General features: G+C 48.1%; 1 protein-coding gene across 4 annotated transcripts in view; it reads left to right on the forward strand.

Annotated features, from left to right (window-relative positions):
* The window catches only part of APP (amyloid beta precursor protein), a 682213-nt gene that overhangs the window by 487245 nt on the left and 180255 nt on the right, over window positions 1–14713 (forward strand). For all 4 annotated transcript variants that reach the window (XM_069636377.1, XM_069636379.1, XM_069636378.1 and 1 more), the window contains one exon: window positions 2821–2949. In XM_069636377.1, coding sequence (XP_069492478.1) covers window positions 2821–2949 — 129 coding nt within the window. The remainder of the gene's footprint in view (window positions 1–2820; window positions 2950–14713) is intronic.

Raw genomic sequence — 14713 nt, forward strand, 5'->3', positions numbered from 1 at the left:
GTTCTCCCTTCATTCCTGCACGCCCTACGGGGCACGTTCCCCGTTGCCATCTCCCCTGTTAGCGTTTGTTTCTACTCCTTTACAAATCTGCTGCAGTATGTACATGTTTTTGAAAAATGTGAACCGGGGATTTTAGCTGAATGCGCATGAAGCCACATTTGGGAGCGTCTGCTTTTCTGTGACTCTTTTGTGTAAAGGGAAGTTTGCTTTCGTGTTGGGTTTAAATTTAGAGCCAGAGGAAGGATGTTTTATCACAAGGCAGTCTGTTCCCCTTACTTCATGAAAACCCATGCCACAAGCACCTTTACTTGCAGTTTCAAGATGATGAAAGGGGGGACTGTGCCTATAAACTACGAGTAATGCAGACTCCGCATTCACTAGTCTTCCCAAATCTCTCCATGGCTCGAGAAGCAAACGTAAATCTATGAATCGATACATTCTTAATGCAGTGACCAGAAATGTATCTTAGTTGCCGCTGTACTTCAGTATATAAAGATTTAGATACTAAGTCTTTATCTTGGCTCTAGAGCAGCTGTCTAGAACCTTTAGCTCTCCAAATGTTTTGGACTACAATGCCCATCAGCCCTAGTTATTATAGCCAATGGAGTGGGATCATGGGATCTATAGTCCAAAATATCTGGAGAACCGTAAATTGCAGACCCCTGCTCTGGAGGCTGTCATATGAATACTTGCGTTTTTTTTTTTTTTTTTTTTTTAAAGCATGTGATTCACAGTAGTCAAGACAATTTAGGTCCATACAGCAACACCCTCTTAACAGCAGAAAGTCTTTATCGCATAGAGCCTTTCCTGGTTCTTTAAAGCAACAGGGCTGCAATTTTTGGCTCACCAAGTTTTTTGAACTACGCCTCCCATCAGACCTAACCAGCATAGTCAATGGTGATGTTCATGGGAGCTATAGTACACACCATCTGGACAGCTGCAGGTTGCATAAAGTATATTGATCGTTATTGGCCGGAAGAGACTCTGCCCTTTATTCTCCTGCATTATGAAGGCATGCTACAGTAAACTGGCACATGGCAAACACACTTGCTAACATCTGCAACATCTCCAGGCCTGAGGGTAGGACATGAAGTTGCCTTCTGAATCATACCTGAACTAATGAACGGGTCGGACACACTTTAACGTACAGCAGAATTGGTCTGCAAGTAGGTGTACCATTTACTGGGGGGCGAGGGGGTGGAAGGAATGTGGTAAATAAATGAACAGCATAGTCAGCTTGTGGGTATATTACAAATGCATCTATCACGCCAACAGGAAGGAAAAAACATCCAACTGGGTCATTGCCAACATTACATAAAAGGTTTTTTAGAACTTGTTTCCTTTGCATACCAATGACCATCATGCGGTATTCTTTGATCTTCAGACTCCCTCAAGCCTTGCAGGAGCGCTCGCAAGACTCAATCGCTGCCTGTACACACTTTCATGTAATGCCTTTGGAAGATGGAGAAGCTACTAACCTCTATATTGGGCATTCCCCTTCCTAACTGCCTGTTCTTGTGTTCGCTGTGTGCCTTTGGAACCGCACTCTTTGAGTCGCGCAGGTTTCTTCTTAATTACTGCGTGTCCACAAAAGCTCCCATAGGATTAGATGTGTAACCCCCAAGGCTGCAGTTCACTTGAAGAAACCCAACACTTGATCAACTGCTTGTAAGATGTGGAAACAGCTGACGGCAGTGTTCCTTCTTCCTTCTGATTCTCCTGTGCACATTACCTTGAGAAGAGGTGATCTGAATAATGGCTATGCCTGTGCATATCGTAATGTTGCTTATGTATCCACCGCCGCCAGGGCGATTCTGTTTCTAACTCAGGATTGTAGGTCCGGATTCCCACCCCCCCTTTTAGATTTATAATGCAGCTGAAGAGCAAACGAGAGGTTAGTTGCGAGCCAAGCCCGCCCAGAGCCAACATAATTGGACTTCATTTAACCACTCTGCTAAGCCATTATTCCTCTGCATCAGGCCAACTCCTGCACCCCCAGAAGGTGCTGCCAGGGTGAGGCTGCGGGCAGCCTCCTCTCTAGTGCAGCCTGTATTTATTTGACCCCTTCCTGACCAGCTCTAGAGATGGGACCCCTGTCAGAGGCGTGACACATGGGGCCTAGAGCTAATGTAATTGGGCCCACCCAATGCCCACACAGCACTGCCGAGTCAGCTTTTACAGATTTTGGGTGGGCCTTTCCCCTCAGGCCTTACCATGTCTACACCTCTGACCCGTTTCTGTGCATATCAGAAAAGACACTCCATGAGGGCCTCCCTTTCGGTCACCACTGGGGGGAAACGGGAGTATACTTAAAGACATTCTTGCTGGATGGTTTGGGGTTCATTGTGTAAAGGGAGACGTCTAGTAAGTACTCAGTGGGATCATGGCATAAAGCTCGTGTGAGCAAGAACAGACTCCGGGAATGTCGAGTTTCATTACTGTTGGTCATTATGCCAACTTCCCCCCCGCCTCGTTGGTATTCAGTGAGGTTTCTTTAGCCATCCACGTTGTTTCACCAAATGAAATGGTTCTCTTGCTGAAGGGAAGTATGAATGGGCACACCCCATCCTCCCGGACTTCCTGTTAATGTTTACGCAAGAAGTACACTGGCTGGGACAAGCCCAAGCCCAGAAGAGACGGGAGCAGGGTTGAGGGTTGTGGAGGGCAATCCTTTGGCTCAGTGTAATTATTGCCAGTGACTTGAGCCCTGCTAAAATGTGAACCATAAGATGGAGGTGATGCACAAAATATGAAATTGGATGTAAGAGCAAACTGAAAAATGTGAGTGGTAACTATAACAGAATGTGTTCTCTTCCATAGTCCCGGCATGTTTTTAACATGCTGAAGAAGTACGTACGAGCTGAACAGAAGGACCGACAGCACACTCTGAAGCACTTCGACCACGTGCGCATGGTGGACCCAAAGAAGGCTGCACAAATCCGATCGCAGGTAATCGATCTGCATGCTCTCCCTCTGAATTTCTGCAACCAGTATCGATGATCGGATGGCTTCACTTCTCAGTCATAAATGCATTTGCATTCATTTTGCATTCCTGTGAAGAGGCTATAGACCTTGCCAAGACTCTGGCATGACGCTGAGCGAACGAGTAGAGGATGCATTTAGTTTACAAAATGTGAATATTGCAGAAACCTACAATTCGAGAAATGTACATAACAAAGAACACTTAAAGCAAAATCAAGCAAGTGGGATTTTAGATTGCAAAATAGCCAATTTAGTAAGAAATCGAAGAGGAGTCCCCGTAGTCCCTTGCCTGAGCACATTAACAAGGAACACATATTAGTACAATATTGTCTTTCTTGATCAATGGGACTGATGAGAGAATACAGCAATTCTATGGGTAGAGCACAGGTCTCCTCAAAACGACTTGCACCGTCTATTCCATGGTTGTTTGATAAAATATTGGTTGTTGACTATACTACAAATTGTGAATGGAATTCCAGGCTCAGGAAGGGAATATTGCAGCGGCAAAAGAATAAGGGAGATGAAGTCCCATCTACTCCCTGTAGTTGGCCCTGCTTCAGAATCAGCACAACTTTTAAGAGGCTCAGAGAGCATTTCAGGTGGTCAGTGCATAGTGCAGCCTCTGCCAGTATGAGCATTTCAGGAGGTCAGTGCATAGTGCAGCCTCAGCCAGTATGAGCATTTCAGGAGGTCAGTTCATAGAGCGGCCTCATCCAGTATGTGCATTTCAGGAGGTCGGTTCATAGTGCAGCCTCAGCCAGTATGAGCATTTCAGGAGCTCAGTGCATAGTGCAGCCTCAGCCAGTATGAGCATTTCAGGAGCTCAGTGCATAGTGCAGCCTCAGCCAGTATGAGCATTTCAGGAGCTCAGTGCATAGTGCAGCCTCAGCCAGTATGAGCATTTCAGGAGCTCAGTGCATAGTGCAGCCTCAGCCAGTATGAGCATTTCAGGAGGATAGTGCAGCCTCAGCCAGTATGAGCATTTCAGGAGGTCAGTGCATAGTGCAGCCTCAGGCAGTATGAGCATTTCAGGAGGTCATTTAATAGTGCAGCCTCAGGAGGTCGGTGCATAGTGCAGCCTCAGCCAGTATGAGCATTTGAGGAGGTCAGCTCATAGTGCAGCCTCAGCCAGTATGAGCATTTGAGGAGGTCAGTGCATAGTGCAGCCTCAGCCAGTATGCGCATTTGAGGAGGTCAGTGCATAGTGCAGCCTCAGCCAGTATGAGCATTTCAGGAGCTCAGTGCATAGTGCAGCCTCAGCCAGTATGAGCATTTGAGGAGGTCGGCTCAAAGTGCAGCCTCAGCCAGTATGAGCATTTGAGGAGGTCAGTGCATAGTGCAGCCTCAGCCAGTATGAGCATTTCAGGAGGTCAGTGCATAGTGCAGCCTCAGCCAGAATGAGCATTTCAGGAGGATAGTGCAGCCTCAGCCAGTATGAGCATTTCATGAGGTCAGTGCATAGTGCAGCCTCAGCCAGTATGAGCATTTCAGGAGGATAGTGCAGCCTCAGCCAGTATGAGCATTTCAGGAGGGGATAGTGCAGCCTCAGCCAGTATGAGCATTTCAGGAGGATAGTGCAGCCTCAGCCAGTATGAGCATTTGAGGTCGGCTCATAGTGCAGCCTCAGCCAGTATGTGCATTTGAGGAGGTCAGTGCATAGTGCAGCCTCAGCCAGCATGAGCATTTCAGGAGGTCAGTGCATAGTGCAGCCTCAGCCAGTATGAGCATTTCAGGAGGATAGTGCAGCCTCAGCCAGTATGAGCATTTCAGGAGGATAGTGCAGCCTCAGCCAGTATGAGAAAAATAGAAATTGTTTCTCATTTTTGTGAAACGAGTCGAGAGGGTGGATGCTTGATTTTCCAACGTAGCTTCATCTGAAGGTAAAACGTGATCTTTTTGTTGTAACTAAGGAGACTGGCGCCAGTGGGATACATTGAAAGCTATCCACCATTAATAGAATGAATGGGTGCAGACATTGATGACCATAAATCCTATCTAGGATCAATGTGCGCTTCCGTTTTCTTAAGGCGACCGAAGAAATTCACATTTGTAAGTTACATTTTAAATAACAAGAACATAGTCAAAGTCCTCAAGGGGTGACTACGGCCTAGTTTATATTTAATATATAATGTGCCTGGATACGTGTGCTGGTTTAATAAAGTGCTATAACCCTCTCGAGGGCTACGCTGACTTGTATGTAATGTCTGGATGCCCAAATTGGAGATCAGGCAAATTAGGAGCTTGTGTAGTCACTGGAAGATGCTGGTGGGTAAGATTTTCATAGCAATGATAAATCTTCCTGACTTGTGTCAATCCCAGAACTTTTAGCTTTACTGGTGGATTATTTTCCCCTATACCTCAGTGAGTGGGAACCTTTCTCCACACTCACAGAATCTTTTACTCTTTTTATGGGTGTCATTTTTAAGACTCTCCGTAGTGTCTTTTTCATTTTATCCTCTTTGACAACTTTTGGTATATACCTTTTTTTATTGTTGCTGGGTTGCCCTACGGGCTTCCCTTTTAAACTTTCTCTGGCTAACCTTGTGAGAACTACAGTTCCGAAGGGTAGAAAGGATCTTTGGATCCCTTTTTCATTTTAGGTGAAACCAGCACACCCCACCTTATGTGGTGTGCTGGGGAAATGCAATGTATCACCTTTCTCCATCTAACTGTAACATTTCTGTTACAGAGACAAGCTTACATTTAATGGCTATTGGCAGTGAACCTTTTTACTAATTCGGTGCACCTTTAGTGCTGGCTGTTTCCACCGCCCTGGTAAAGGCACCCATGGTGCTCATTATACCAAAATGGCCCCTGTCTTATTTTTTCACCATTTCGTTGTTCCTTGACCTTTCTTGGTCCATTTCCTGACCGCAGGTTGGGAAAAACCTTTGTGTCAATTTTATCTTCGGCAGGAGACCTCGGTCAAGCCTGCCCCGGCTCCAGGGTGTCTGTGAAGGCAGGAAGCGAGGGAGGAGTCCAATCCTCTGCAGCCCTTTGTCCAGCCTGACTGTGAGGATCTAGTTCAAACTAGGAGGCTGGCTGTCCTGAAAAGACTGTGAACCCCCATAGTTTGAATGTTGCATGGCTGTTTGATTGGCTGGGTTCTTGCATAAGTCTGATCCTGGAAGCTGAAGAGGTAGTGGACCACTGGAACCAAATCCGAAGAGGAAGAGGAAGAGGAAGATGAAGATGAAGAAAACGCAGCTAAGACGATTTCCAGCGACTGGAGAGCCTGCTTTGTAACCAGAGCCTTCTGTTACCCTTCCTTCCAAGCGACTTGTGGACTCCGAAAACGACCACGAACCTCATGAAATCCACTAGACTCAAGACCGCGTTCTGAGCCATCTCACGTCGTGCTGCGACATTGTGGCGCGTAATCAAAAAGAATAGGCGTCCCCAACACCGTGAACCCAGGGGAGAACCAAAGTAAGACAAACCCACCAAGGGGGAAAAAAAAAGTTCATGGGAATAGAGCCATAGAATCAATCAATGGAATATACTGCCCACTGTGAGGGAGCTAAATAAGGGGACAGATCGGGTCAAGGAACATAGAGATATATTCAATCAATCTTTAATAAACACATATTCAATTACCGTACAATTAAAAACAGCATAAAAACACATAATTGATGCTAAGCATATCCAGTTAAAGTGCATATTATTTTACTGAACATCCTAGGATGTAAGCATAAGTGCATTGTGCCTAGCTTAATTCAAAAGTACATAACTTCCGTGGACAGCAAAGATCCTCAATTGAACCCCCAACTGTATTTAACCAGGGGGATGTATTATAACCAATCTCTATATATATGTAAGAGTTAGTTAGTGAGGCTTAAGGAGTTATGTAAGGCACTAAAGTCACGCAGATCAACAATAATTAATATTGTCTGCGAGATGAAAAGGGTTATGCCTTAGTCCAGCCCACCATTTCTTTATAGAGAACAAACAGCTAACCTGTGCTTGTCCCCAATCTGACCAAAATAGTCACCATTTCTTTATAGAGAACAAACAGCTAACCTGTGCTTGTCCCCAATCTGACCAAAATAGTCAACAACCGGTACCTAGTACAGCTCCCAAACGTATCGTGGGCTGTACTGGTATCTGAACATAGGTAGTTTCGACGATAAAAATAACAATGTCTAAGCTGTCTGTCTCACCGTAGCAGGAGAGAGAAGGCTTGACAATCGTCTTCCTCAGGACAGGGCAGATTAGGTGATACATTCTAAAATCTAGACATCCAAATACTCTGCATTTAAATAGTCAAGAGCCATCTGGGGCCACCTAGTACATACAATGTCTTTCTAGGGCCACATAGTACAAACAGTGTCTTTTGAATTTATTCCATATAGCCAATCTTCTTCAAATAGTTCTTCCTTAATTCACCCAGATGTTCAATATATTCCCTCTAGTTGATATTCGGAAGCAAGGGTTGCATTGAAGGTGGATATATAAAAGACCAGAGGAGGGAAAAGAAAAAAAGGAAAAGAACAAATGTAAGGTAACACATAAATCCAAAATATGTATACAAAAATTTTTTTGATTAAAACATTCCTTGAACCGATCTAACAACCCCACATGTAGCAACCTCCACGCAGTTAAAAATCCTAGGTTCCTTAGTAATAATCCAGGATAAGCCCCATAAACTGTACGTAAATCAGACCAGGGGAACCCAATTGAATTAGTAAGAAATGTGACAGAGGGGCTTATAGTCCCTATGTCAAAGCCGTGAATATACTAAAGAGATTATGTAATACAACATGGCATAGCAGGGAGAGGGAAACCAGAGTCAATATGAGAATCCACTACCATCCCGGTGGCAATAAAGCTAGAATGCAGAGTGAGGGACCTCCCGGCAGTCCCATACATAGATAAATACCATTTCCATACCTTTAAAGGGAAAAATTTCCATAAGGTGTATTCGAAAAATAGCCATCAGGGTAGAGAGAAGAAATATTATTATTTCTCTTGATGATACTCCCCTGGAATCTTGTCCAGGTGCACAGTAGTTCAGGCTAAGTGGGGAAAATATCCCATCAACCGGTAATCCTGTGCAGATCCGATCCTGCATAGAAAAGAGGAAAAGAAATAAACAAGGAAAAATAGGAAGGGGTTATGAAAAGGAGCCATGAGAGAATCACATGCGCTCAAACATATCATTCCTTCCTAAAAATGGGCCCTAAGTCTCAACGGCATTAATAATAGACATAATAGATACAATAGGTACAATGCTGGAAAAGCCTCTAAATCTCATTCTCCTCAGGTAGTACAAATCTACTCTAGGAGATTTTCCTGGAAGCCGGCTACTCCACTCAAGCAATATGTCTCCTATAGTTCCAGAGGCCACTATATAGCGGGAAAGCCAGGAGACAAGGAGAGAGAAAGAAAAATGGAAAGGAAAAAGAAAGGGCGCCCACAATGGAGTCTGGCCCCCTCCCTTTCCTCCTCCTACACTAGTAAACACTAGGGAACAGACCACGGAATCCGATAAAATCGGCAAATAAGCAGTGACAGGAAAAAAGGTACAAAACAAAACAAAAACGATCTTACCGCGTCGGCATATAAGACGTAGTACGGATGGTCGCAAAGCTGTCGCCGTTATGGAGCCAAGTTCCTCAGGCTAACGCCGGTTCCGTGTGCAGAATGGCCGCCGTAACGAAGCGCAGCTCAAAACAGCTGCTCACGCTGATTCCGTGTGCAGGATGGCCGCCATAGCGAAGCGCAGCTCAAAATAGTTGCTTCAGCTAATTCCGTGTGCAGGATGGCCGCCGTAACGAAACGCAGCTCAAAGCAGCTGCTTCCGAATTCAAGGAGGACTCTTGGCTAAATGAAATAACGCCTCATCATGCCACGTGACTGACGCAAATTGTCATGTGACTTAGTTTCCTTAGTCTAGTGAATTTTAAAGGGGCAAAGCGCATATTTACGCCACCTAATAGCAGAGACCTCAATTGTCATACCGATATTGCAGCGAGGCCCCCAGATCACCGGAAACAATGCCGGGAAGCAAAATGAACAAGAGAAAGTAAGTAGCAAACAGAAAAAAGGGAAAGGCAAGCGATAGTAAGGCTAAAATGATCTCTAGTTTGGCATATAGACCACCACAAAAAGTCATGCAACAGTGCTTCATTAGTTAATCCCCTCCACAGGGGCAACACACACAAAAGTAATGATATGAAGCATGAACCTTCAATAGCGTGCCATTATTAGAAAAAAGCCATCAAATGACCAGCCATGGTGCTGTAACACAAAAAGATGATAGAGAAACAATTGATAAAACTCTCTAAATTGTTACAGCATCACTGTCTGATGCGTGTAATGATATATGCCCATCAATGGCTACCCCAATATTGAACGGTGGAAAACCATCCTCTAAGTACAGATGAAGACAGTACAAAAAGAGGGGAAGAGGTAGTTTATAATTGGTGGTGAACAAATGAACCATAGTACTCAAGTCACACACTGGAGCCATTCTTCCTGATGGTTAAGTCCACTGTGGTAGCTGTCGGTCTGATACATCCACCACTGTTCCCTCTGTGCCAATCTTGTAGCAGTATTGAGACGATCAGTACCCACAACTCGTTCCAATGCCCACCACTTGAAATCATCAAAGTTGTGATTCAATTCTAAGAAGTGAGCCACTAGTGGAGCATTGTGGGTGTTCGTCCGAATTCTTGATTTATGCTCCGAAATTCTCGTTTTAACCGGTCTTGCTGTCTTACCTATGTAAGATTTATTACAAGGGCAGACTATAACATAGATCACATTAGAAGAGTTGCATGTCGTATGTTGTTTAAGGGACCAGACTTTATCATTAAGGCATATTTTAGAACATGCTGTAGTAGACTTACAAGCATTGCAAAACCCACACGGGAAATGTCCCATAATGGGTTGAAAACCCCATTGTGTAGTTAATGTGGGTTGTCGAGAGATAGGTTTAACTCGACCTGCCTGTGACAGCCAGTTTTTAAGGTTTTTTCCTTTTTTGAAGGCAAACCAAGGTTGTTCCAATTCTGGATTATTAAGTTGTAGAAGGTGCCAATGTTTATAAATCATTAGCCCAATACCTTGAGCCGTTCTGCTGTGCACGGTCTTCCAAATCTTGCTGAAACTTTGTGGGCATCCTGCTGGATCTCCAGAGGCGTGTATCAAGTCTGAAAAGTCCCCTCACTAGAGTGCTGGACCTTGCAAACAACAAGAATCCAACCAGCGACATTCAGTCGTCTTCTGGCTCCTGAAAGGGGCACCAAAACCACAAAACCGCATCCAGCTGCGAAGAAACCCTTGCCTGGATCCTTCCCCCTTGATCCTTGCTTCAAATGTCCTTCCAGGGTCCTGACTTCATTCTTCACAAGGAATTCAGCGACCATGTTTTTGGCTGCAGATCCTGAAGTCATCCTGCTGCAAATGCAAACTCTTCTTGTATTCGGAGGTACTGTGTTGGCTTGGGTATTACTTACCTTTCAGGGATGCCCAGCAGATGATCTTTGTGGCCCTTTGTTGGAGGCTCTACACAGGCTTAAGAACAGCGACTGTTGTCACCCAGCAGAGTTTCTTCCCTCTCTGTCCCCAACTCTTTTGAGGGGACATCTATCATCAGGATGGGGTCTCTGAAGGCCCAGAAAGCTGCCCACAATTTTACAGCCGGAACCGTGGTTGAGACGATGCACCCCAGCATTGCCGGGGGTCCGAGTGTATTCGAAGTTTGCATGTCTGGAAGGTCGCAGTACTTGGTGGAATGGCTCAAACTGCAGATGGTCTTGACTGGTTAGGCTCACCAGTTCAAGGGAGGAAGTCGTCTGGTCTGGATCTTTTCTGTTGCTAAGAAGAAACGGCTGGAGCTGCAGCGGTCATTGTCGGCTTGGCGGTTGCTGTAGGTGGCTGCAGACGTCCTCCCTTTCTTTGCAATGTTGCAGTGGTCGACTCTGGGTTCAGGATCAAGACCCTCACCTTTTTATGCTGGAACCCAGCCAATCAACATGAATGCAATATTCCAACTTTGGATGGCAGCTGTCCCAAGGGGAATGCCAGGCACCACATTGGAACTGTATCAGAACAGACACACTGGAGAACAAAGACCTGAGGAGTTCTGGTTTCTTCCCAGCTTCCTATCCTCCCACACAGTGGCTCCTCCAGCCGGATTCTCAATTGGAGCCTGTTGAAGACAAAGGAGTGAGCAGGACTTCCCCCACCAAGATTAGCAGAGGAAGGTTCAAGAAAGGGCAAGCTGTTATGAGTTGGCAAAAAAAGATAGGCACCATTTTAGCTATATGGTAACCCATGTGTCCTCTAACGCAGCTGCAATAGCAGCCTGAGTGTAAAAAACAAAATTTGAGGGGATTGGGTCCTCCGACGTATTCCATATCTCTGACAGGTAATGTCCACAGCTGTTCTGCTTCGGAAAAATTTTCGGCGCCTGTGTCGATGACATCGATGCGCCGTCCCCGAGCACCTCCTCCGACGGCCGACGTCACCCGATGTGATAAGTAGGACGCACGACGCCCGTAGCCTCAGTTCCGTTTTTTCCGCGAACGTGTTCGCTTCGTGAATCTCGGTACGCCTTGACTCTTTGGAGTTTGTTGTATTCTTCTCGGTTCCTTTGAACCTGTTCGGTTTTTGTGAAAACCTGTTCGTGAAACGATGTCTACCTCGTCTTCCACCCCGCGTCCGGGCTTCAAGAAATGCAGGGACTGTGGGTCCAAGATGTCGGTCGCGGACTCGCACGACGCCTGCCTCTGGTGCCTCGGGGAGGCCCACGATACGGACGACTGTGTCGACTGCCAGTCGCTCACGGCCAAGGCCTTGCGGGAGCGCAAGAAGTTGTCGGTAGGTTGGGTGTCTAAGCCCCGGAAGTCGAGGTCTACGGGGCTTTCGATGGATGACTCGAGAGGCGACTCTCCGCGTCATCGTCAGAAGTCCAGTGGGTCTCCTTCCAGGAGTCGGTCTCGCCACTCCTCTGCCTCTTTGAGGCATTCTCGGAAGCGCTGGCATCGGTCGCATTCCCCGTCCTCTTCTGTGGACTCCGCCCGTCGGCGGGTTGCTCATCCCACCATGCAAGCGACACCACAGGAATGGGCTTCTTTTGGGAAGGAAATGTTGGCGATTCTCGAATCGCAGGGCACTGGTCCGTCCGCGCCTCCCGAGTGGGGTCGGTCGGCACCGGTCGAGAGACACCACTTGTACGCCTTCGGGCTCGGGTGGTCGGCACGGCTCGCGGGAGAGGTCCCGCTCGGACAAGGGTAGCCGTTCTCGCCATGCCCGTTCCAGGTCCCGGTCCTCAACGCCCTCGAGACCACGTGATCCTGTGCCGTCTTCAAGGAAGACGTCGACGCCTGTGGCGCCGAGGTCGTCGACGATCTCTCTCGAGGCTCCGCCTCCGAGGGGGTCCTCGGCGCCTAGGTCGTCGAGAGACACGCTCAGAGCTCCGGCCTCGAGGCCTGTGTCGATGCTGGCGGCGCTGCAGCTGACATCGACGCCTATTCACTCAACGTCTATGCCGATTCTCTCGGCGCCCTCGACGCCTTTCGAGGCGGTGGTGTCAGAGGGGCCCCGTGGCACGGGGGAAGCCCCTAGAAAGGCTCTGGCTAAGGTCAGGCATAGCTATGGTCCCCAGGTGGCTTCCTCTCACCGCCTGGAGTACATTTCAGAGGGTGAGGAAGGCTCTGGTTCCGGTTAAGGTGCCAGATGAGCTTCTCTCGGGCCAGAGCCAGTTTGATGACCTGAGGCAGTCACTGCATGATGCCAGTGGACTGGACACCTCTCCGGAGGTGGAGCTTTGTAGGCCAGAGCCTGGCACTCATGCCGATTCGTCGTACCGGCGCCTTATGTCTCGGGTCACCGAGTACTTGGGATGGTCGGCTCCCCCAGGGGAGTTTGTTCAGGATGATCTCACGGACATCCTTGATGTTTGTCCCCCCACTGACCCGGTACTGCCATTTTATATGGCTCTGCAGAGAAGGGTGGCGGCGGCTTGGACTGCTCCGTAGAGTCTCCCGGCAGTGGGCAAGTCTTTGTCGCGAAAATACCGTCCAGCCAGTAGCGACCCCTGCTACTTGTCCAGGCACCCCACTCCGGAGAGTGTGGTGGTGCAGGCGGCTACGGCCCCGGCAAAGCAGGCGTCGTACCCTACCATCCCTCCGGATAGGGACGACAAACGTTTTGATGGCTGGGCAAAGAAAGTGTTTTCTTCTGGGGGTATGGCGCTTCAGACAGCCAACTGCGTATGTGCCTTGTCTCGTTTCACACACACTCTGTGGAACTATGCTGCATTAGCGGCTGAACATATTCCCGAAGGGGACGAACAGGATGGTTTCCTTGCTATGGTTCAGGATGGCAAGGATGCCATGTGTGAGGCCGTTCAGTCGGGTTTGAACATGGCAGATTGTGTCAGCCGGTCCATGGCGGCGAGCACCGTAATACGCAGGTTTGCGTGGTTGAGGAATTCTGGGTTCGCTCCTGATGTGCAGTCCCGGCTCCTCAACATGCCCTTTGACGGTGAACATCTTTTTGGCAGCAAGGCTGACGAGAGGTTGCAGACCTCTAAAGCTGCAGCGAAGTCGTTGGGCGCTGCAGTTAGACAACCTCTGCCTTTTCGTCCTAGGGGACAACAATGGAGGGGAGGTTCCTTTCGCTATTACTCGTCCTTCAGTAAAGCGAGAGGAGCTGTCAGTCAAAGACACCACCGTAAGAGTGCCAGAGGTGGAAAACAGGGTACTCGAGGTGCCAAGGCTGCTCGGGCAGTTGCATCTTTGCCCTCAGGCAACGTCGCAGCCGCTACCACTCAGTCATGAGGCCAGGTCCCATGGTTCGCCGGTTGGGGGAAGGCTGGCGCAGCATCTTGTAGAGTGGCGTGCCATTACTTCAGATGTGTGGGTTCTGGAGATCATAACCCACGGCTACTGTCTTCCTTTTCGGCAGAGGCCTCGCAACAATCCACTTGGGAACCTCTCTTTGAAGAGTCCGGATCCGCTCCTTGCGCAGGAATTCAAGCCCTGCTGGAGAAAGGCGCCATAGAACTGGTGCCTGTAGCGCAGAGGAACAAGGGATGGTATTCCCTTTCTTTTTTGATTTCGAAGAAAGACGGGGGATTGAGACCCATCATGGACTTGCGCGGTTTGAACAAACTCCTCAGGAAGGACTAGTTCAAGATGGTTACTCTTTCTCAAGTCCTCCAGGCCCTTCAACTTCAGGACTGGTTGGTGTCTCTCGACTCTAGGACGCTAACTTTCATGTGCTGATCCATCCCAAGCACAAGAAGTACCTGAGGTTCGCGGTTGGCGACTTGCACTTTCAGTTTCGGGTCCTGCCGTTCAGATTGACCTCCGCCTCGAGGGTTTTCACCAAGCTCATGGTGGTGGTGGCAGTGCATCTCAGGAAAGGGGGGGATTCACGACTACCCCTACCTGGTGGATTGGTTGATCAGGGGGAGCGCTCTCGAGCAAGTCCTGGATCATCTGTCCGTCACCTGCCACTCCCTTCACAGGCTGGGCTTCTCTCTCAATTTAAAGCAGTCCCATTTGACGCCAACACAGCGGCTCCAGTACATCGGAGCAGTGCTAGTCATATCCCTGGGGCTGTGTTTTCCTCCCCAGGTGAGGGCTCTTCACATTCAGCAGATGCTGCACAAGTTTCAACTTGCCCAGACTCTCCCAGCATTCGAGTTCTTGAGACTGCTCGGCCTCATGGCATCCTGCAATCTTCTGGTGCCAGAGGCCAGGTTGCGGATAAGATC

The sequence above is a fragment of the Ambystoma mexicanum genome, chromosome 7p, assembly GCF_040938575.1.
Source record: "Ambystoma mexicanum isolate Mex_15411 chromosome 7p, UKY_AmexF1_1, whole genome shotgun sequence".
Taxonomy (NCBI): domain Eukaryota; kingdom Metazoa; phylum Chordata; class Amphibia; order Caudata; family Ambystomatidae; genus Ambystoma; species Ambystoma mexicanum.